This window comes from Rattus norvegicus, chromosome 14 (assembly GCF_021556685.1).
Source record: "Rattus norvegicus strain SHRSP/BbbUtx chromosome 14, alternate assembly SHRSP_T2T, whole genome shotgun sequence".
Taxonomy (NCBI): Eukaryota; Metazoa; Chordata; class Mammalia; order Rodentia; family Muridae; genus Rattus; species Rattus norvegicus.
In genome coordinates, this window is record NC_141547.1 from 86,401,868 (window position 1) to 86,424,895 (window position 23,028).

The 23,028-nt window shown below is 49.7% G+C and overlaps 1 protein-coding gene and 1 long non-coding RNA gene across 2 annotated transcripts in view; one reads left to right on the plus strand and one right to left on the minus strand.

The window, feature by feature from the left end:
- The window catches only part of Adcy1 (adenylate cyclase 1), a 109,321-nt gene extending 86,525 nt beyond the window's left edge, over positions 1-22,796 (plus strand). Inside the window, 9 exon segments of the mRNA NM_001107239.1 lie at positions 2,347-2,436; positions 2,777-3,030; positions 3,531-3,657; positions 12,815-12,931; positions 13,889-14,035; positions 14,473-14,571; positions 18,302-18,416; positions 20,189-20,313; positions 22,491-22,796. Coding sequence (NP_001100709.1) covers positions 2,347-2,436; positions 2,777-3,030; positions 3,531-3,657; positions 12,815-12,931; positions 13,889-14,035; positions 14,473-14,571; positions 18,302-18,416; positions 20,189-20,313; positions 22,491-22,796 — 1,380 coding nt within the window.
- Positions 375-5,207, minus strand: LOC134481782 (uncharacterized). The gene is made up of 2 exons (XR_015637554.1): positions 4,343-5,207; positions 375-3,694 (listed from the first exon to the last, which is right to left on the minus strand). It is a non-coding gene; the product is annotated as an uncharacterized LOC134481782 (long non-coding RNA).
- Positions 22,797-23,028: the final 232 nt, after the last annotated feature.

The following is a 23,028-nucleotide window of genomic DNA, read 5'->3' on the forward strand; positions in this document are numbered from 1 at the left end:
GACGTTTAGTTTGAAATCCACCGCCTCAAATAACATCGCCTTTGTCGGAGAATTTCAGTGAGAGCGTGGCCAAGAGATGGCCATTTTAAAAGCCTATTCAAGTGGACGGGAGCCGGTGTGTGTGTACGTGATGGTGTGCAAGCAGCACAACACATGCAAAAGGTGTGTGAAGATGGGGTGGGGGCGGAAGCCCAGATCATGGCCGAGGGTTGCAGAGACCCTGGAGCCCCACCCAGCATCTCATCCATCAGAGAACCCCAATCCCCTGATCAGAGTCACACCACCCACCTTGTGACCTAGTATCTCGCCCATAGGACTAATATGCAAGTCAAAACACCCCCTGGATCTGTGAAGTGCAAGTCCAGTCGATCAAATTGTGATGGCCTGTCTGAGACCACGCCTTTTATTGGAAACACAGCTGTCCCCCCAGGTGGGGATTCAGACCAGAATACCTCCTGGACGTTAGCAGTAAAGTCAGCTGCCCTCTGCTATCCACTCCCAGCCTCACCCAAAGCAGCAGGGAATATTTCCTAAATGTGTGGTTTTTGAAGTAGCAGCTCCCAAAGCTTCAGGGGGTGGACTTCTCTGGTGTCTGAATTCATGCTGGCTGACACCTAGGAGGCAGCTTCCAGAAGGAGGCACCAGATCCAGGCTGATGAACTAAGCCAGCATAGGATGAGTGGTGTCCCCTAGGCCGTGTGTGGGGTTCTGTGCTTCCTCTCAGGGCTGACTAGGCTATGGCAGAGGCTATGGGAACAGATGGTGAGATAGATGCTGGGAGATATCAGGTAGGTCATCCGGCAGGAAGTTAGGCCCACCAGGAGAGACTCTAACATGGCCAGTTACAGGGGTGGGATGAGAGACAACTGTTGGGACGTATCTACCTGCGGCATTGACAGTGTAGACCTGCTTTCTCCCACAGTGGCCATGGTGCCAGATGTACTAGCCACGGTTCCTGAAGATGACTTCCCTTTTACTTATATCGTTGAGCACATTCACAGAGCCAGCACAGAGCACAGGGCAGGGAGTGGTTAGAGGGAGAACGCAGGGCTGCTTCAAGCCAGACAACGAGTTCATTTTGCACTGCCCCTTAGTGTTTGTGCAATACTAGCCTCCCCGAGGTGGCCAACAAATGGTAGCAATTCCGGCTTTATGTCTGCCAGACTCCTGCCATGCATCCAGGACAGGGGGCTCTGCCCTCTATGCCATTCAGAAGATCCATTAGCTGCCTGCGTGGGGAGTCAGCCTTGACCAGGTGCTGTGGGTGTATATTTCAATCTACACTCATGCTCTTGGGATGGCTAGCATGAAGAACTTCCTGTGTTACCCAGGAAAGCACCTGTTAAGTATTTCAGACCGTATTTGATGTAAAGAGATTAGAAATGACGTTTCAACAACTTAAGAACTATGTTAGACCTGTCTGGGATGATAAACTTCCGGAACATGAAGAAGGGAGAGAGACAGAGGGAGAGAGGGAAAGGGAAAGGGAAGGGAGAGGGAGAAAGAGAGAGCGAGAGAGATTGGGGAAGAGGGGGAAGGGAGGGGAGAAAGAGAGAGAGATTGAGGGGAGGGAAGGAGAGGAAGGAGGGGGAGGGAAAGGAAAGGTATGGATGTATGGAATTTCTGAGTCAGAGAATGCAGTATAGTAAAAATACTCACTACCCTACCAAGCCTCAGTGCCTGGGAAGGAAGATGGGTGTTACTCCTTTATTCAAACACGTGTGTGTGTGTGTGTGTGTGTGTGTGTGTGTGTGTGTGTGTGTGTGTGTGTAGTTTTTGTTTGTTCTGTTTTGTTTTATATTTTGGCAGTGGGAAATAGATAAACATATACAAGGCCTTTCCGTAGAAGATGAAGGTCTAGTAAGCCTCTAGTCCAGTGGTTCTCAACCTTTCTAAGGCTGAGACCCTTCAACACAGTCTCATGCTGTGGTGACCCCCAACCATAAAGTTATTTTCTTTTCTACTTCATAGCCATAATTTTGCTACTGTTTTGGATGGCAACGTAAATATCTGTGTTTTCTGATGGTCTTAGGCGACCCCTGTGAAAGGGTCTTTTGATCCCCTTAAGAGACCCACAGGCTGAGAACCACTGCTCTAGGGGCCAGCAAGGGGCTCTTGACATCCTCCCTCATTTGCATATCTTGCTGGGAGCACAGAAGAACTTCATAATCACAGGATCTTTGTTAGCTCCCTCCCTGCCTCCCTTTTTTCCCCCTTCCTTCCTCCTTGTTCTCCCGACCCCAGCGCATGTTACAGGGGTTACGACCTAGAGCCTTCTACACGCTAGACCATGACTCTGCTGCCGAGCTGAACCCCTAACCCTCAAGTGAGGTGTTTTCCGTTTAGTGTTTTCCAGGGTGCCTGACCATCCAGATCCGCACCGCTCTGTGTGTGTTCATCGTGGTCTTAATCTACTCAGTAGCTCAAGGATGTGTGGTGAGTACCACTGACTTCTGACATGCACAGGGGCAGGGGCAACAGACTGAAGAAGCCAGGAGTTAGGAGACAGAGCTGGGGTGGGAGGAGTAGGGGGAGCCGTGACACGGGATAAAGTTGTCAGCCTTGGAGACCAGGCTAGCACTACCTGGTTCCCCTTGCTCACCCCCAGCCCTCACTGTAGACAGCTGGGGTCTTTGTAGGGTGCAGCAGCAAAGGCAGTCTGAGGCAGGAGAGTGGCAACTGCAGAATACCAGGGGGTCAGTGAGCCTGGGACACTTGGACATTCTGGGGATGGCCATACTTGGTCCTCGTAAACCTTTACGCCCTTGTTTCCCAGGTGAGCTGTCTGCCTTGGGCCTGGAGCTCTCACTCCAACAGCTCCCTAGTGGTCCTCGCAGCTGGTGGCCGGCGCACTGTGCTGCCTGCCCTGCCCTGTGAGTCTGCACACCATGGCCTGCTCTGCTGCCTGGTGGGCACCCTCCCACTAGCCATATTCCTGCGGGTGTCCTCCTTGCCAAAGATGATCCTGCTGTCTGGGCTGACGACTTCCTACATCCTTGTCCTGGAGCTCAGTGGATACACCAAGGTTGGGTGAGTGTGGCACTCCTCGGAAAACCCTCTAAACAGGGCGATGCTAATTATCATCCTCCTCTGATAATTTGCATTAATTAGCTGTTCGTAGTTATTTCCTCAGTTATTAACTCTATAGCCACAGTGCTTTCTCCCTTCTTCTCTATCTCTTTCACACAGACACACGAATATAGACACAGACACAGACTCGCGCACTCACGCACGTGTGCACGTGTACACACACAGCCATGTGCACACACACAGCCATGTGCAACAATTAGCAAGCCAGTGAGAACCAAATATATCAACTTTTTTGTCAGGTTGGCAGCTTTTCTGTTTCTCTCCTTTAGTTCAGACTCCAGCAAAGCCTCTACCTTCTGGCTGAGATGAGAGTCAGGTCTGGGGTCAGGCCTACAAGCTGCCTCACTGTCCCAAGATGGCCCTCTGCCCAGACCTAGGTTTCCATGGCCATGTTTTGCCTGGAAGCCACCACTGATGGGGTTTCTCCTCCACCTCTTCAGGGGCGGTGCCCTCTCTGGGCGCAGCTATGAGCCCATCATGGCTATCCTGCTGTTCTCATGCACGCTGGCCCTGCACGCCAGGCAGGTGGACGTCAGGCTACGGCTGGACTACCTCTGGGCAGCACAGGTAAGTTGAGGCCTCTGTCTCTTGGAACATGGGATGCCTGTGGGGAAGTTAGCAGAGACATTCACTGGCTATGTGGCACGCCGAAGCAGCCTTTCTCTGAGGCTTAAGTTCCAGGAATGGCACCCATGGGATGGCTGGACAGAGGGACGCAGAATGCGTGGCTGGGGATTGCAGTTAGAACAGTTCTGTTGTGAGACAGTGTGTTCCCTGTCCTAGGGCCTCTGGAGGGACTGGATGTGGCCGGGATCCCATGAGGGTCCTTTGTAAAAGTGAACATGCTGAACCTTGTTCTGCTCACTCCAGACCTGGTAATTTTCTGGGTATTTCTGACAGGACAGGCAATTGTGGAGGCACCAGAGAGTAGTGGTGTCAGCTGGTCTCAGGCCCCGACAATCCAGGCACCAGGCAGGCTGCCACATTGCCTGTACTCAGCTTTATGTTCAAGTGAGGAAAGCGCCAACCGAGGAGTGCTTATTTCTGTGTTCACAAAACCACTTTGTGAGGTTTACTAGTGTTCACGGCGGGGTGGGGCTCCCATGTGCTGGGGTGTGTTTGCCAGCATTCTCCCCCAGGCATGGAGAATTGAGGTAGTTAAGCATTTGAGCGGCTTGCCCGGGCTCAGCTCTCATCCGCTGAACTTACAGAGCTTTCCCCAGCAGCCACTTGTCCCAGGAGACTTCCTTACCTGAGAAGGAGGGAGGGCAGCCGGTGAACACAGCCCCAGCAGCAGCTAGTCTTCTGATTAGGATGCCTTCAGAGAAACTGTTTGCCTTTAGAGCAGTAGAGTTTCCTCCGTTGTAAGAGCAGTTCCGCCCAGGATGAGGTGAGGAATGAGAAAACACTGAGACGCACATGAGGAAAAAGGGTCCGGAGAGGGACCTCCCAGCAGCAGACAGTGGTCAGGTCGGAGTGAGCAACCGAGCCAGGCTATAGCTGCAGTCTGTGTGCCATGTGGTCAGGCTCTGTGAGCAGAGTGTGGCCAAGCTAGACCATCTTCAACCCAGGGTTTCCACTGTGCAGCCAAGGCTGAAGGGTCCCGGCTCAGAGTTGGGGCTCAGACGCTAGCTAGGTAAGGCCAGAGGACAGTTGGGAGGAACCCATGACTGTGATCCAAAGGCTCCCTATGTATATAGGAATCTCGAGGGAAGCCAGGTGACTGGCCGAGAGACCAGCTCTGATGTACTTGGTAGAATGGAAGAGCCTGCTGATTTGTCTCTTCTCCTGGGGCTGAGCTGAGCAGCAGGCTCTACAGCGGAAGGACAGAGACTGGTCAGCGGCAGCAGGAAAGACAAAGGCTGGGTATGGCATCGGATCATCTTGTTGGGGATTCCAACGACTTCGTGTAGTGCCGGCCACTGGCCAAATTCTCCGGCCAGCGAGAACCCCGAACTGAGTTGCTCAAAAATAAGTCCAGCCTGACCCCAGACCTGCCATGAGGAAACATCCTGACTTGGTTGTGCAGGTGGCCCTGTCCCTGGGCTGCAGGTCCGGAATCCTGTTGGGCGGCCAGTTCCTGATGTACTTACCATTGACCCACCTCGCCCAGAAGCAGGAACCAAGGAGCCTATTGGTTCGTAGCGTCCAGGTTGGGGACGCCCCAGTGACGGCATTCACCAGTTCCTGGAAAGGAGACCTGGCCAGTTGCATTTTGCCCGAGTCACACCAGTCTCTATGGCAGTGGTGGCATCGATCGTGGTCTTTGTTCTACTCAACTGTCCATCCACTGTAACCCAGCTGGCTGCCTGCTCTGGTCCACTGACCCTGCCATCAACCACACTGTTGGGTTTCAGGTCTCAGAGCGACCTTGTATCTACTTAGACAATAATATACACAGGGTAAGGCTAGAAGGCCAGGGCTCTTGGCACAATGAGGTCGGGGATCTATAAGGCTGTTGGCTAGGATATCCGGTTGGCTGTACAGCCTAAGTGAGTGGAATTGAGGCCTGGCTATGAATTACTTCTGGAGGGGTGGGGAGGCAGTGGTCATCCCTTTTGTAGATATTTTTTTTCTTGTACGGATTGACATGGCCTTTCCTTGTCTTTGATGGTTAAATTCCGATATTTGTTATTAAATGCAGTATTCAAGTATTATTAACTCACATGACTTCCCATGCAGCCACACCCCCTCCCGCCATTCAGCACATCAGAGCCTTTCAGGAAGTGTAGGGTACAAACGCATTCCCTCACACATAGTCTTCATGGGAGCGTGTCATGGTGGAAAGGTTGCTAAATGGAACACGCTGACACATTTTTTCCCCCGTACAAGAAACGTCACCTTGCTTTCCCGTAACCCCAGCAAAACGTGGAACTTTTAGGACTTTGTCTGTTTGCCCTCTGGGTGTTTTGTCAGGTCATAGCGACACGAGATCACCTCAGACTATTGCCTCATCGTCCGGACAAATATTAACTGGGTTAATTATTTTTGGTTACCGTGTTGGCCATACAACCCTGCGTAAATAAACAAGCTTTGCTTTGCCCTTGGTGACATTCTCTGCCTCTTCAAGATCTTTAACTCTTGGCATAATTTTGTCCCAACATTATTTTCTTTTTCAAGCCAGGGTTTCTCCGTGTAGCTGGGGCCGTCCTGGAATTCACTCTGTAGACTAGGCTGGCCTGGAACTCAGAGACACACTTCCCTCCGCCTCCCAAGTGTTGGGATTAGAGGTCTGCTCTGCCCAGCAAACAGCATCATTTTCACTGAATTCGTTTGGTAGATAGAATTCTTGCGACAAGCAGTTCTCATAGTTATGTTTATTTGTACTGAAGCACTCAGCTTGTTTGTGTAGCAGCAAATGCTTGATCTAAGGCGAACTCCCCACCTTGCTGGGGCCATCAGGAACTGAGGACTGTTGCCTGTGGATTGGTCTCAGCACAGACTGAGTTCCCATCAGTAGAACTAAGTCAGACCATGTTGCGTTTCTTTCTTCAGTCCACAGGATTCTTGACCATGCTTTCTGCCACAAGTATGACAGTGTCAGGGACTTTATATCATGCCACTTAAGGTCCTTTTCCTGGGATTCTGAAGTGCTGCGGCTCGTAGTTTCTGGTTGGCACAGGCTTGGGGCACACGGGACCAGATGACTTCTGATTATCTCACAGTAGGCCCCACCTCTTAAAATGTTATCGCTCTTACTACTGTGATGTGTGTGATGTATATGTGAGGGGAGGGTGGTGGTGAGCGTGTCACAGCACACATATGGAGGTCGGAGGACAACTTAGTGGAGTTGACTCTCTCCTTCTATCTCTCCACTGCAGGAGAGTGTGCATCAAGCATCTCTACCCACTGAGCCATCTCACCAGGCCCAAGTCCCAACCTCTTATAGGCCCTACTCCCTCTCAGCCGCATCACATCGAGGACTGGGTTGTGCCTCCACCTCCCCCAGTCACAGGACCCCTGGGAGCAAAACACATGCGAATGAGGACATCGGTCAGGTCCTCCATGCTCAGTGGTTTCCTGGGAGACTTTGGTAGAACTGGCATTGGTTCTTCCATAAAGGTTAGGTGGAATGAAGTAGACCTCTGAACCGGATGTTTTATTCGTTGCTTGACTGAAGAGATGCTAAGCTAACGTTCAGGTTTGCTCTAGGCTTCCCATTGCTTTCTGCAGTGGCTTTGGGAGCTCCGTTATTTCAAGGACAACCGGTCTTGGTCGGCTTACATAGGCCATGGCATCCCTTGCTATTCCTTTGGTATTTCTGGAGCCCGATGGTATTATTTAATTTCTTGGGATGACTCAGAGCTGAATTTATTGTGATTTTACCTCCTTTTAAAGGTGACTTGAGAGAGGCTTGTCCGTTCTAAAGTAGGTGCTCTGCTCTCTGTTAGAGAGGTGCCCCTGGTTGCCCGTCGGTGGTTCTGGGAAGGCCGGCATGTGGCGTAGCTGGCATGCAGGCATGCAATGTAGCTTAGCGTTCTTTCATTCCGTAGTATTCTCTGGTTTTCCTCATCTCCTCACCCAACGAGGAGTGTGCTCTTTACTCTGGAAGACTCTGCAGACATCTTGTAGTTAGTGAGTTCAAAATTCAATATTTCGGTCTAAGACTCTACTTCCGTGGCTTGAATCCTGTTAAGTGTCTGGAGGCTCACTGCACCGAGCCTGGGTTCTCCGTGCTCCTAAACACCATGTCTACCATGTTCCTGGCAGCTGTTCAGTGGTGTTTTGTAAATCTCTACTAAGTCAGACTTCTCCTGGAAACAACTCAAGAGCAGAAAGGAATGTTCACCAGAACTTGATTCTGATCCTACAGTCTAGACCCTCATCCCACCCCACAAAGTCTTGTCAGGATAGCTAGAAAGAAAATCAGCGTGGTTGTTACTGTGAACCTGGTATTTAGATAGTCAGGCTGGATTGTACTGCAGTAAGTAACGTACCCAGTGTGTCAGGAGCATTAATTAGCCAAGGTCCATTCCTGCTCCCACTGTGTGTCTATGCAGGTTAGCCATGGTTCGAACCATCATCGTCCATCAGACAGCAGGTCAGAGCACACTATGCTTCCTCAGTCCTTTGTAGGTCCAGCTGAGAGTGAAGCATGATCTTCCTTGTCTTTAAGGGAGGCGATTCTACTGTCCATCCGTGTCTGGAAATCAGTGGAGAATATTAAGAATATCTACCCCAAAGCTTTCAGCGAGGAAGGAGAATATTGGAATGTATTGGGGGTGAGAAGGCTCACATTGCTTCCAGACCTTTCTGGTATGACATCAAAGGGAGATTTATCTAGATAGCTGTTCCATCCCTGCCCGCCTGCTCTGAACCACCCTGATTAAGAGATCGGGACACCATGGAGAGTTGGAGGCCCTGTCTGATCTTTGTTCTCTTACTGTGGCCTTTATGTGTACAGAAGGTATGTGTTTTACAATGTTCACTGGCTTGAGTGACAGTTGTCAAAAAAGGAAGGTTGGAGCTGTTCTTATAATTATTTACATGAGGCCTGCTCTGTCCTATTCTGGTCAGGACTTACCTGAAGATTTATACAGGTCCCCTGTACCCTGTTGGGAATACAAGCCCAGCTTATCCTGGGCTCACCACTCCCTCTGATCTGCCTACTTGGGGGTATCTCCAGGCTCCATGGGATTTCATGTATGAACCAGAAACCAGGCTGTGCCATGTGTGTGTGTGTGTGTATGTACACGAGCATGTGCCGTGTGTGTGCTGCATACTGGCTTACTCTTCATGGCTTGCTCAGCTAGCTTTCTTGTAGAACCCAGGACCACCAGCCTAGGGATGGTACCACCCGAAGTGGACTGGGTCCTTTCCCATAGATCTCCCATTAAGAAAATGCCCTGTAGCTGGATCTTATGGAGGCATTATTTAATTGAGGTTCCCTCCTTTCCGATGACTCTAGCTTGTATCAAGTTGACCTAAAAGTAGTCAAGTAGTGTTCGTGGATAGTTTAGTTCTCTCTCTGGGTTTCCTCCAGAAGAGATGGCTTCCAGAGCTAGAGGTGTCTCCAAAGAAACATGCTAATGACTCAGAGGAAGAGGATATTAGAAATGCCTTCCTAGAGACTTTATGAAAATCAAGTAATATGTTGCCCTGCTATTGAAGATTGGAGTGGTGGTCAGACTCTTGGCAGGTCCCCTGTGACCCTTGAAGAATCACAGTAGAGGATGAAGGATGGGGCAGCTGTGTAAGCTGATCCACTGTGAGCTGTAACACTGTGCTGTTTATCTCGGGCACTGTGTTGGGGGGTGCCGATGTTCTCTGAGAATGTTTTGTCAGGGTGAAGGGTGATGTCACCCCTACCCATGCCAGCATCCCAGGGAGGTGCCAGGTTGGGATATTAGTTGTTTTGTTTTGTTCTTTATCCAAAATTACAAACACCCAGCTCTGACCTCTTTGGAAATGCTACATGGTGGTTGGTAGATGTGCCTGGTCAATAAATTCTAAAATGTGACACACGTGAGTAGGAAGGGGACGCTCTTTGAAGAAGCGCTGAGAGCACATTTCAGGAACAGTTCAGTGTGTGTATCTCCTATGACCTTGCGGACAAGAATAATGTCACCCAGTAAGCTTCTCCTTAAAAATCTGAGTTTCCTGGCTGGGAAATCTTAAGAGAATTTCAGTGGATTTTCATCTTGTTAAAAATGTCATAAGCCAAACTTGATTATGTTATAAAAATAACTGCTTCAAGTAGGATGAACAGTTGTCAGTCAGATTTCAAAAGCCAAAACCTTTTGGCCTGAGCACAGAGTTATTATTATGGAGTTACTAACTCGTGTTAATGTAGGAAGGACAAAGACCCCAGCAGTCCTAAATCTAAATGCTGGTGCAAGCAGAACGGAGAACAGAATCTCTCAACACAGTGTGCTAAGGAAGGAGTCATTTTCACTTTGGTGTAATTTTTTTCAATCCTGTTTTTAGTGGTTAGGAGTTTCATGTATGGGCACAAGTGCGTTAATCATTAACCGTAAAAGGAAGTTTTGACTTCTCTTCTAAAAACATACCTTACACTTTCGTGCCAGGCTGGGTGTGGCGCTGCGAGCTTTTAATGCCAGCACTCTGTGATCTCAAGGCCATCCAGGTCTACATGGTGAGCTCCAGGACAGCCAGGTCTATATAGACAGACCCTGTCTCAAAAATTAAACAAAACAACTAACACCTCTGTCCATCTTCCACCCACACAAACCTTTAACCTGGACTCTTTCCCCATCTCCTTTCATGGTCTGGTGCTATCACCTCTGATTGGACTTGTCCCGTGGGTTGTGGCATCATAGGTTTTCGGTATAGTTCTTTCATTTGCCATTTGTTTTGATTAAACCTTTGCCAACACTGCATTGGCCCATGCCCCACCCCTTCCGTGCTGGAATCTTTCCAGCCCAGTATGGCCCTCTGTTTTCCAATTCTGTGTTTTACTATCCCTCTCCCTCAAGGCATCCGCTCCACAAGTCACGGATTGTTTTATTTTTAAGCAAAGGATACTCAATTACGTTGTTTTTTTTAATTAAAGTATTATTGATAGTGACAACAATCACTTGGGGGAGGATAAATATTGTTGTGTCATTAACACAACCAAGCTGTTAATTTTTAAATATATCTTCCCTCTTAATCCTACCCTTTGAAAGCTTTCCTTTGGGAGTAATTAGTATGTGGCGTGTTAAATATAGTTAGTAATACATTTTCCAGGGCGAGGAGGGTGTTTACAATGTCATGTTGACAGGAATGGGGGATGAAAGGGCTGAGGCTGGAAGTCAGGGGCCACTGGCCTGGGAGATGCCCAAGACCAGTGACAGACTCACCTCATGGGCAACTTGTTGCCAGAGAGCCACCCTCAGGGCAGAAGCATGCCCAACTCTTCTGTTGATTTTCTTTCTAGTAGAGGTCAAGGACCCCGAGCCCCCTTCAGAATCGCCAGTGACCACGCTCTGCTATTTGCAGAGTGGGCTCCAGCCTGTCTGGGCGGTAGTGGCCAGTGTCCCCTCTGGTTAGACCTGGAGTCTGGGGCCCCAGGTGTCTTTCTTGTGTTTCTGTATCCCACAGTCTGCCCCCTCTCTATTGGAGCCTGCTCGTTCATTGATGTGGTTTTGTGTTTTTACATCACTTTGGGCCCCTGCACCAGGCTTGGACTCTCACACCGTGCTCACTGCTCCTCATCAAACCTCTTAGCTTGAGCTCTCTTCACATTGCTCCATAGAATCACCGCCTTCTGGTATCATGGCAGGAAGTCTAACAGTGCGTGACTGGTAAATGAACTCTAGGGAGAGTAGAGTGACCTTCTGCAAAGCCTTTGACAGATAAAGCCCTAGGAACAGCGGCTCTAAAGATGGATGACAAAATGCTGTGGCACAGAGGTGTGCCTGCCCTGCCCTGTGCATCACTGACCACAAATGGCTTGTCCAGTAGATGTCTTCTACGGCAGGCTGCAGGCATCAAACACTATGGGGGCATTTCTGCTATTCCAGCTTCATGTTCATAAATGGTAACACACACACACACACACACACACACACACACACACACACACACACACACACACACGAGAGAGAGAGAGAGAGAGAGAGAGAGAGAGAGAGAGACTGTTTCTTAACCAAATCCTTTAGAGAGTCAAGTTTTTTTATTTGGTTTTAGTTTTTGTTTTTCAAGATAGGATTTCTCTTGTGTAGCTCTGAGTGTCCTAGATCTAGCTCTGTTGACCAGGCTGGCCTCAAACTCATAGATCTACCTGCCTCTGCCTCTGGAAACTATGGTATGATAGGCCACTAGCCCCACTGATAGCATCCCTTGAGGCACATGGTGGCCTGTGCATGGGGCTGTCCCTGACATTTCTTTCTTAGTGTTGTAGGGTCATAGCTCTTGGTAAGTGGACTAGGACTGTCTGTTTCCGCCATCCTTCTGTCCACTCCTTAGGGCTTCACCCTCTGCTTCTGGTTCAATGCGGATGTGTTCATAATGGGCAGGCCCTCACTGGGGTGAGCTCCTAGGTTCACCCCAGCCCAGCTCTCACAGCATCCTGGTCTCTGTGCCAGCAGGATGTGCGTTCTTGTGGAGGCAACAGAAGTTCTAGGAAAGGTCGATCAGAGGCCTGTCTGGGGCTGGTGCAGTCTGGGGTGGGTACATAGGTTCCCAGGAGGTGTTTAAGAGACAGGACTAAGATCTGGGGAATTAGACCCTGGAAATGGGGAGTCATCGTCAAGCACCGAAAATTACAACGGTAGGGTGATGAGTCCTTCAAGCCTGCGTTAAGGCTCTGGTTCTTGTGTCTGGTCTGAACCATGAGGAGTATTCATGTGGACCATCTAGAGCCCCGCATGGTTGGTCATTGAAGTTAAAGCAGCATGCCACACACACACCCCCAGCCCATGAGAATTTACTCTAGACACCCAGGGAATAAGGAAAAAGCTCTTTACTAGCATACATCCTGCTCTGGCTAACACCCAAAGAGAAACCAGCCATGAAACTTTTAACAGCTTATATAGGTCAGGCTCTGACATTCCACATGTAAATGCAATTAAACAGCGGCAGAAAGCATCAAGTCTGACCACAGTTCCTTTTACTGTAGACCAGTACTGCTCTTTTCTAGTAGACTCTGTGTCCTTTAATATTTCCTAAGCAAGCTTATTGTTAAATCCTTTATCCCTTTACTTTTTTTCTATATCGAAGTGTCATGGTGGGAGGGTGAGGGCGGCGTGCACGCATGGGATTCATGACCCCCGACCCCCAGGCGGAGGAGGAACGGGACGACATGGAGAGGGTAAAGCTGGACAACAAGAGGATCCTCTTCAACCTCCTGCCAGCGCACGTCGCACAGCACTTCCTCATGTCCAATCCCCGGAACATGGTGAGTGTTAAGGGCTCCATGGGGCCTGCTGGGTGTCAGGACTTCCTGGTCTGCAGCCTGAGTGCCAGCTCAGCGTGGCCTACTCTGTCTCCCTCTGCTTCTCCCATAACTCCAGGCCTCTGTGGCCTCCAGAAACCCCTGATTTAGTTGCTCAGCTCTCTGCCTTGCCTTCCTCTCAGTCCTCTTGGAATGGCTAACTTCTGGGCCACCGGGAAACCCTGAGGGAATTAGGTTGAAAGGGATGCATTTCTTTCCCCTCCTTTCCCTTCCACTGTGGGCTGGCCTGCTGTGTTCGTAACACACAGGAGGAGGAAAGTGGGCTTTAATAAACTAAACACAGAGAGGAAATTCGTTTCCAAGTTTGGACCATTTCAAATAGCGTCCCTAATGTAGGGACAGTGTATACTAAAAAGGGAGAGCCTCCTCATGTGCCTAGCTGTCCGTTATGGTTTCCTTTCCCTCCTCCGTGTGCGGTGTTTGGCCAGAGCTCCTCACAGCCCTGCCTGCTGCAGTTGATATGGTCAGCAGCACAACACAAGGGAGATGCTTGCAAAGGCCAAGTTTGAAAGTAAAGAAGTCCAGATTGGCTTCTATAGTTCTAGGAGAAAGAACGAAGCCTGAGGCGGGGCGGGGCTGAGCCTTGAGCTCCTCCAGTCAGAAGCAGCTGCTGTTGTTTCTGTACGATCAGCTGAACTTTAGAACCAGGAAATGTATAGCTTTCACACAGTTCCCCCCTTTCCTGCTATTTCCTTACCTTGGAGGCTCCAGGACAAAGCTGACCACTCAGGATTTGCCCATGCAGTGCCCTACACAACGTGGAGCCCCCAGCATTCCCATCTTACCTCTAGAACCAACTGGACCCCCTATGGCCCGGCTTGTCCCCCTTCCACAAGCTGCTCCTGTTGGTCGGCCATATCCGGCACTGCATGGTGGCTCTGACCCGTTCTGCCTTTGCAGGATCTCTATTACCAGTCCTACTCCCAGGTGGGCGTCATGTTCGCCTCCATCCCCAACTTCAACGACTTCTACATAGAACTGGATGGCAACAACATGGGCGTTGAGTGTCTGCGGCTCCTCAATGAGATCATTGCTGACTTTGATGAGGTGAGGCCATGCCGGAGCATCCACGTACAGGGTAGCAAGGATGACCCTCTGTGGACCCAGATCCTGCTGTGTCCACTGCATCTCCAGGAGGGTCCAGGACAGATCATCTTGGCTCTAGGATTGGGGAAAGGGCTGGGTACCTTCCACTCAAGGTGTGCATGTGGGAGCCACTTTGTCCCTTTCCAACCAGGCACTGTGTCTTCCCCGACACTGGTGATCCTCTTCCCTAGTGAGTGTGAGCTTAGCTTCAGAGACAGGGATGTGCCCTACTTCTTCGTGCCTCTTTCATATACAGTGCGGGACCCAAAGCAGACCAGAGGAGCTGTTGTGCACACTTTGATGGCCACCTCCTCTGTTGCCCCCTAGTGGATGATGGCTGTATGACATCTCTCCAGTGTTCTGTGATACTTGTTAACAGTTTTGTGTTTTAAACAAAGCTCATGGACAAGGACTTCTACAAGGACCTGGAGAAGATCAAGACCATTGGGAGTACCTATATGGCTGCCGTGGGGCTGGCGCCCACAGCAGGAACCAGGGTAAGTAGGTCTCAGGACAGTTGCTCTGTTGCAGATGGGCAGGGCACGTCCCCGTCCTGGGATTCGTTTCTCTGCACTGGGCTGGGGAAGCTATCTCACCATTGTCTGGGTCTGTCTAGATACCCAATCTTAGGAAGGCCCTTAAGCCCTTCTCATCAGATATCTCCCTTTGCTCCCAGACTTGGGATGCCAAAAACCACCCCCACTGCCGTCCCACCCCAGTGGAGTTGTGAAAATGACGTGGGTCTGCTGCTACAAAGGAGATTGATCCAGTAATTGACCCTCCCCCAGAGCAGGACTCGTTTGGCTAAACATTTAAGGAATGAATGGTACCAGTCACTCCCAGCCTCTTCCAGATGGCAGGCAGAGGGAAAGTTTCCCTGGCTCATCCTAGGTCACACTCTCAGACCAAAGCTAGACAAAGGCATCACAGGAAAGGAAAGCCACAGGTCAGTCTTTGTCTCTCACAAACGCAACTTATTATTATAAGTGAATCCTACCTGAGGGCCAGGTACGATTTATTCCAGGGTATATAGGACTGCTTTAGCATTCCAAAATGAATTTGTGAAATTCACCCTTTCAATGTAAGATCCAAAAAAAGATGCAAAAAATCCATTTGATTCAAGACCCCTTCCTGAATAAAAATGATTGAAATCAGAAGAAGAAAACTTTTAAGTTAACAAAGAATAAACATAAAATCCTATAGTCTAACACTCTCTATATAAAACCCTATAGCTGACCACTCTATACATGAAACCCTATAGCCTAACACTCTATACATAAAACCCTATAGCCTAGCACTCTATACATAAAACCCTATAGCCTAACACTCTATACATGAAACCCTATAGCCTGACACTCTATACATAAAACCCTATAGCATAACACTCTATACATGAAACCCTATAGCCTAACACTCTATACATGAAACCCTATAGCCTAACACTCTATACATGAAACCCTATAGCCTAACACTCTATACATGAAACCCTATAGCTGACCACTCTATCTAATGGACACAAACTCCCCGGCTCAGGGTCCGGAGTGTTACAAGAATATCCCTTCTAATCAGCATTAATATTAGTATAGTCATTAATTATTGAAATCAGGATATTGATAAATAGTCTAGCCTGGACTTGAACTACTATATAGCCCAAGCTGGCAATGAACCCCAATCCTTCTTCCTCTGCCTCCTAATTTCTGGGATCGTGTACACCAGCATACCCTACTCATACCCACTTATATTTAACAATGTTCTGGAAGCCCTACCCAAGGCCTTTGGACAAGAGAAGGAGATGAAACACATACGAATTTTGAAGGAAGAAAGAAAACTCTGGCTTTGCAGACGACATGATTCTATACGTGGAAAACCTGAAAGAACCAGTGATGGATGGGTGGGGGATGGGCGAGTGACACTCACAACCAGGGAGCTAATGAATGAGCGTAGGAAGGTTGCAGGACCCAGACTTCGTGTGTAAAAGTCAGTCCTCTCTATAATCGAAATGAACAACTGTTATTTGAAATTCCAGACGTAAAACCGCTTATATTAGAGCTAAAGTATAACACTGGGTATAAATATAACTTGGAATATCTAAGACCTATATAAGGAAAACTGTTCCATGTCCCTGCATGGGAAAGATGACTGCTGTCAAGATATCAGTGCTTTTAAATTTGATTTACGAAATTAATTCAGACTCAGTCAAAACTGTCTCAGGAAATGTCATGACCTTGACAAACTGAACTGACAAAGGATGCAGAAGAAGCCTAGACAAAATTGAAGAGCTCACCAGACAGCTTCGGCCGTTACGACAGTGTAGTGCGCTGGGGGACATTTCACATTGACCGGGGACAGGATAGAGTGGCCAGAAAGAGACACCCAGAACTGTGCTCAGTTGATCTCCGTTTGAACATTCACATGAAAACCACAGCCAAGATAAAGACGTCCTGCTCTTCACAAGGTTGATTCAAGGCAAGTCATTCAGCTAAATGCAAAATCACAGTCTAAGAACGTCTGGACTTGGGAGAAAAACTAGATGGCGCTGAGTTTGGGATGGTTCATCTTAGATGTAACACCAAAAATATAACCCCAAAAGCATGGTTCCTGAAAGAAAAGATTATATTAACTGGGCTTCATTAAATGAAACCCCTACTCTGTAAGTGACATTGTGAATGGGACAAATTTGCCACCTGTCTGATAAAAGACTTACACTTAAAATAAAATTTTAAAGACCTGTAAGATTATTTAAAAAAACAATCAGAAAAATGCTATCTAGTTAAAAAGTGGGCAGTCTGGAGAGGGTTCCCACCAATGGAGATCTACAGAGGCAAGGAAGGGCACAAGACGCTGCCCCACCTTTTAAGTTCTTAGGGAGGAAACTGAAGCATTGACATTGAACTACACTGACCCAGTCAAACAGCCCGGATCCAGAACACTGAAGCCACCAAGTGCTGGGGAGTCTGCAGGACAACAGGAACTCTTGTCCTTTACTGCTGGGAACACAAAATGTTCTGGTCACTGTGGAAACAGTTTGGCTACTTCTTACAAAGCCGTTCAGACTGTTACGGATGCCTGTACACCCCCACCATGGCAGTTCTTGGTGTTCACCGAAAAGATGCAAACTTACATCCACACAGACACCCGTACATTGCAGTGTTACCCCGAATCGCTAAAAACAGGAAGCCAACATAAGTCCCTTCACTGGACAAACGGATAAAGATGTCCTGCCATGTCCATAGAATTAAATGCTACTGCTGTAAAATAGAGGAGTGCAGGTGACGGAGACACAGCGAGACCTGAGGCTACTGTCTGAGAAAGACAAAACCACAGAGACAGAACTAGCGGCTTCTGGGTATGGGGTAGCAAGAGTGATGGCTCAGCAGAGCAGGGAGGGTTTATAGAGCAGGGACGCTATTGTGTCACACTGCATGGTATCACACATTTCATCAAGCCTGCAGAACACACAATACCAAGGGCGAGCTCTAATGCTAACTGTGGCTGTGGGCTGGTAATTATATGCCAGTGTTGGCTCACTGACTGTAACAAATGGGCCACCGGGACGCAAGAATTCGGCAGCAGGCAATTGTATGTAGAAGAGGCTGCTACATAGAGACTCCTTAGCGTCCACTCAGCTGCATATAAATTAAAGTTCCTAAAAAATAATAAAGCCTGCTCAGCGTTGTTTTAAGAGCATCAGTTCCCTGATGTTGAGGACAGGAAGTCTCCTGGATGAATACAGAAGTGGAAACCTTTTGGCCATCGTTGTTCTGTGAATGGAAGGACTTTGTCCCTCAGCCACATCCACGCAGATGCAGTGTCAGGATCCAGGAAGGGAGCTGGCACCCTTCCCTCACGTATGTCCCTAGCCCTTGCTTGGTTCGTGTGCACCATGTATTGCCAGCATTGTCCAAATAGGTGTCCAATAGGGTATCTGATGCCCGCTTCCAGGGGCTGTTCCCCGTACCTCCAGAGGGGCGTGACCCAGACTGCATGACTTTGGGTGGTTTCTGCCTGTGTCTCTCGGAAGCCACTGTTTGGGCAATAGCTTGAATTTTCTATCTGTACAATGGGAGAATCGATGCGTCCCCAGCTAGGTACCAAGAGCACCTGCTGGTTCCACAACTGCTATATTGTGTAGGAATTAAATCCCAGTCCCAGGACCTACCTGGATGGTCCCTGCTGCCTTCTGCCCTGGTACTCTACACGCTCACTGTTCTGTTTCTTCACACCTAGGCTAAGAAGTCCATCTCTTCCCATCTGAGCACGCTGGCAGACTTTGCCATCGACATGTTTGATGTCCTGGATGAGATCAACTACCAGTCCTACAACGACTTCGTTCTCCGAGTCGGTAGGTGTCTGCCTCTGATGGGGGGGGTGCAGGGTCAGTGCAGGCCCGTGGTCTCAGAGGAGGTTGTTGTTGGTCCGGAGTGCATGGGGACAGCATTGTCTCTGCAGGTGGCTTGTGGACATGGGCTGCTTCCCAAAGGGACTTAGGAGTAAGGATTGAAGTAAAACTCAGGAAGCACAGTAGGGTCCCCATTCACTGCCATAGCCATTTGGAGAAACCCCTGCATCCTTGGCACCCGGAGACAGGCTCCCCCATCACCATCCTGGTGGCTGCTGCATGCAAGTCTCTTTGGAAAGAGGTTTGGGAGGGCGTCTAGCAGCAGACGGCCCCTTCCTCGGCTGTGACTTGAGAGTGAGACCCAGGTCTCTTTCTTGTGTTTGCAAACCGTGTTGGAAAGTCAGCCTTCACCTGAGATGTGACTCAGGTGCGTAGCCAGAGTGCTCACTCACAGTGACTCAGACGTGAGTGTGCCTCGACCAGATGGGATGCTGTCGGGCTCTGCAGGTCCTTGAGGTCCTCTGGACCCTGATCTGTGGGAGGAGACGGGCTTCGTGCCCTCCTCCTCCTCTCTGTGCATTTGAATTTGTGCTTGGTGCCAGCGCCCACAGCCTGAGCCATGTAGCTTCAGTGCTATGTCAGAGAAAATCTAATAAGCTACTACTACGTTAGGGGGCTGAGAGGTGAGGTATGCTGTGGGCATAAAGGCTGTGGAGACAGACTTCCTGGTGTCTCCAGAGCACAAGGGCCAAAGTGACAGTGATTGAGAAATATGTCCCCCAGTAAGACTCTACTCAGGGAAAATAAGGAGAAAGTGCTTTAGTGATAACATGTGTCTAGCTCTGGCCGATGCCCAGAGAGGAGCCACGGGTGAATAGATTTTTGCTAAGTTATTCAGACCTTAGGCTATGTATTCTGTATATGCCGTTATCCTTAAATCTCTTTCGGATCCCGGCCCCAGGTTACACTTTGAACAGTTTAAACAGAGACAGGAGATAACAAGTCTTGCCACTTGGGCAAATGGGAGATTTACACAGCAAAGGTATTGCCAGAATTACTTCTTAAGTATGCCAGTGTTTTCAAACAGTTACCCCCAGCTCATCCTTGTACACTTGGCAGAATTTTGCTTTTCCTGATAAGAGCACGGGGGATTTATCGACAGACCAGGACTTCATGGTGGTCGTTATCCCTGGCTCTGTACCTTTGAGCTGCCCTCAGAGGCAAGTTCTTCGATGTGGGGATGAACCTAGAGGTGGGATTTGAGCCAGAGTTGTCTCCTCTTGTTACGGGTATGGGCCCTGAGTAGAGGTCAATCTTGGTGAACAGTCTAGAGCAGAAACTTTCTCAGTAACCCTGAACGTCAGTTACGGCACAAAACTTCCCTTCCTCCAGTTTCTAACAAGCCTGGTTAGTACCCTGCTTACCTTTGAAGCAAGCTTATTAGTAATGCTTTACCTACATATAAAACGGTATCAATTTTGCAAGTTTGGACCTTGGACTTTTCTGTAGAGTGAGGACTTGCTCTGAAGGCCAGCACTACTGCATATATGGTGGGCAGTGCCAAGGGGGCTGCCCACTGCCTACCTGGGGAACCCTGTACTGGATTGGGGTGCTGCCACCTGTGTTAGGCTGGGGGGGGTTTCCTTAAGAATGGAGCCTGACTCTATGTGGCCCTCCAACCAAGATTCAGAAAGGCATGCCTTTCATCGAGAACAGCTGGAGGCTCCGTCACAGGTTTCCAGCTGCCCAGAGGCTGTGGTGTGGCTGTTTTTCAGGCATCAACGTTGGCCCCGTGGTCGCTGGAGTGATCGGTGCTCGCAGGCCCCAGTATGACATCTGGGGAAACACAGTCAATGTGGCCAGTCGGATGGATAGCACTGGGGTCCAGGGAAGAATTCAGGTAAATCATCCAGAAATCCAAAAGACAAACCGGGGTGTCGGGTGAGGCATCGGGAATCTCAGGTGAGCCTGGGGTCTGTGGCCAATCAGTGGAAGGACCAACTAAGCGGAGGTGTTGGCTGGGGACCTGGGCAAACTGCTAAGCCTGGCAGGTTGCTTTTATTATTTGATTCCGCCAGGCGTCATTGGGGCCACTCCTGAGTGAGCATATATAAACTCGAGAATCACAAGAATCACGGGGAATGAGGCGGTCACTAAGTGGCCTGATAGCCTGGCTTCTCAGCGCTCTCCCTTGTTTCAAAGCCATGGTCCTGTCTGGGTTTGATGGCACAAGCCTTTCATCCCTGTGCTTGGGAGGCAGAGGCAGGCAGAGCTCTGTGAATCTGAGGCCAGCCTGGTCTGCAGAGTGAGTTCTGGGACAGGCAAAGCCCTAGAGTGAGATCAGGTCTCAGAAGCAACGAAGAAACAAAATACCATGGCGACCATCCAAGTGTCAGAGAAGGAAGAAGGAGATGCTTCTCCCGTGCTTTAAGAACAGGATGGTAGACCTCCCCATTGCCTCTGAGGTGCCTCACAAGACTGGGTGGCTATGATACCTTCCAGGAGCCACCGTCTTCATCAGTGTCGGGGAAAGGTCCGGCTTTTAGTGTTTTCCTCTAGAATAACATTAGGCCCGCTGTTTAGATGTACTTCTGTAGGTCGAATGGAGCTTACAAAGGCTGCCCTGGCATCCAATCCCCCGCAGCCTTCCTGGGTTTTGGAGCAGCATCCTTATCATTGTGGTGCATTTCCCCCTGGTTTCAGGACCTGTAGGGACAGAGCAGGGAACTCAGGATACCCGAGCGGACTGTGGCTGTGGGTAGGCCACTGCCACTGACAGGATTTTTCTGACATCACGGTTATTATGAAATTGCATCCTCTCACTGGGCATTGATTGGACCTTCAGATCACCATGAAGCCCTGTGAGGAGCAAGCATGCGGTCCAGTGTCTCCTACCAGCGCCAAGTTCTGGTGTTCCTCGGCAGCTCTGCCGTTTTGCCTCGGTGACAATTCGCTTTCTTCCCCGGATTTCTTCTACTGTGTTAAAATATCCACAGATTGCAGCATCTTTTTACGTGCGCAGCTTCTGTGCGCTGAGTGTCTGCTTGGTGGTGCAACTACCTCTGCTCTCGTGTATGGGACGCGCAACATATGGCGTTACCATGGAGAAGATCCTTACACTCCCCTACAACCTTCCCCAGACTGGTCACACCCAAGGGAGCCCCACCCCCGCCCCACCCCCAACCTGCTTTCCTTGCTGTGGTGAAAGCAACCTAGTGGAGAGAGTTTGATTTTTTTATTTTTGCTCACAGTTTTGGGGGTGAGGATGAAAATATTTACGTAAAAGTCTGGCAGGATGGAGGGGCAAGAAGATTTAAATTCTTTGTCCTAAAGACATTTTCTAGTATTTGATTAAGAAGGCTCCTGTGTGATATCTTTACACTGGTGCTCAATTCCGTGTGGAGGGCCGCCCTCCCTAGATCTGTAGCTGGAGACAATTTCATTGTTTGGAATAAAATGGGGTGGGGAGCCGAAGCCAGGAAACGAGGAGGTGTAGAGCCCTCCCCTGCTGGCTTAGCACTGTGCCATAAATCGGAGATATTTCACACTTCATCTTCTCTCTGGTTGGGGAGGCAGAGAGTCTTACTCGTCTGAAGCCTGAGAAAAGAGGAGCCAAGAGAGATGCCCATTTCCTCCTGGCTTTCTTTGTCTTCTGCGTCTTCTCCTACCAAAGGCCCCATCCAGGAGCTGTACTCCAATCCAAGAAATTTAGGGTGCCAATCCCAGTGGTGGGGTACAAGCACCAGACCCTACCTTGCTGAGGTATCTACAGCCCGAATCCAGAGAGGCTGCCCCTCTCTCTTTAACACTGGGCTAGTCCCACACAGCCCCTGACTGGTACACAAAGCAGTCACAATGGCTCACCCAAGCCCTGCTAGGTCCCTGGCCCCAGCTGTCCCCTCTTGCCCAGATAGGAAGTAGCTTTGTCCAGATGCTGCCAGGATTGGGGAGTCGGGATGGGAAGTCAAGTGCAGGGTCAAAGGTACTCTGGGGAACTCCTACCCTCCAGAAGACCGCACCCCCACCCTACCCCATTATCCCTGGCTAAGAGTAATGCTGGCTTCTTTCCCCTGGCAGGTGACTGAGGAAGTCCACCGACTGCTGAACAGGTGCTCATACCAGTTTGTGTGCAGAGGCAAAGTCAGCGTCAAGGGCAAGGGAGAGATGCTAACGTACTTTCTAGAAGGCAGGACTGATGGGAGCAGTTCCCACAGCAGGTCCCTTCGCTTGGAGCGAAGGATGTTTCCTTATGGGAGAGGCGGCGGAGGCCAGGCCAGGCGGCCCCCATTGTGTCCTGCAGCTGGACCCCCAATCAAACCGGGGCTCTCTCCAGCCCCCACTAGCCAGTACCTGTCATCCACAGCAGCAGGGAAGGAAGCCTAGTGGAGCCCACGGGCCACTGGAGATGCATGCAAGACAGGAATGCTCCAGGGTGACACAAGCCATCATGGCTCTAGCCAGGACCAGCCAGAGGAGCAGTTGCCAAGTGGCTGGGCTGGAGAAGAAGCATTGCCTAAGTGTGGCCTGAGGCCAACGGGAGATGTGCCCAAGTCACCCCTTGGGGCACACTGAGCCCTGTCTCTTCATTAATGACCTGGTTATGCCTGGCTAGTGT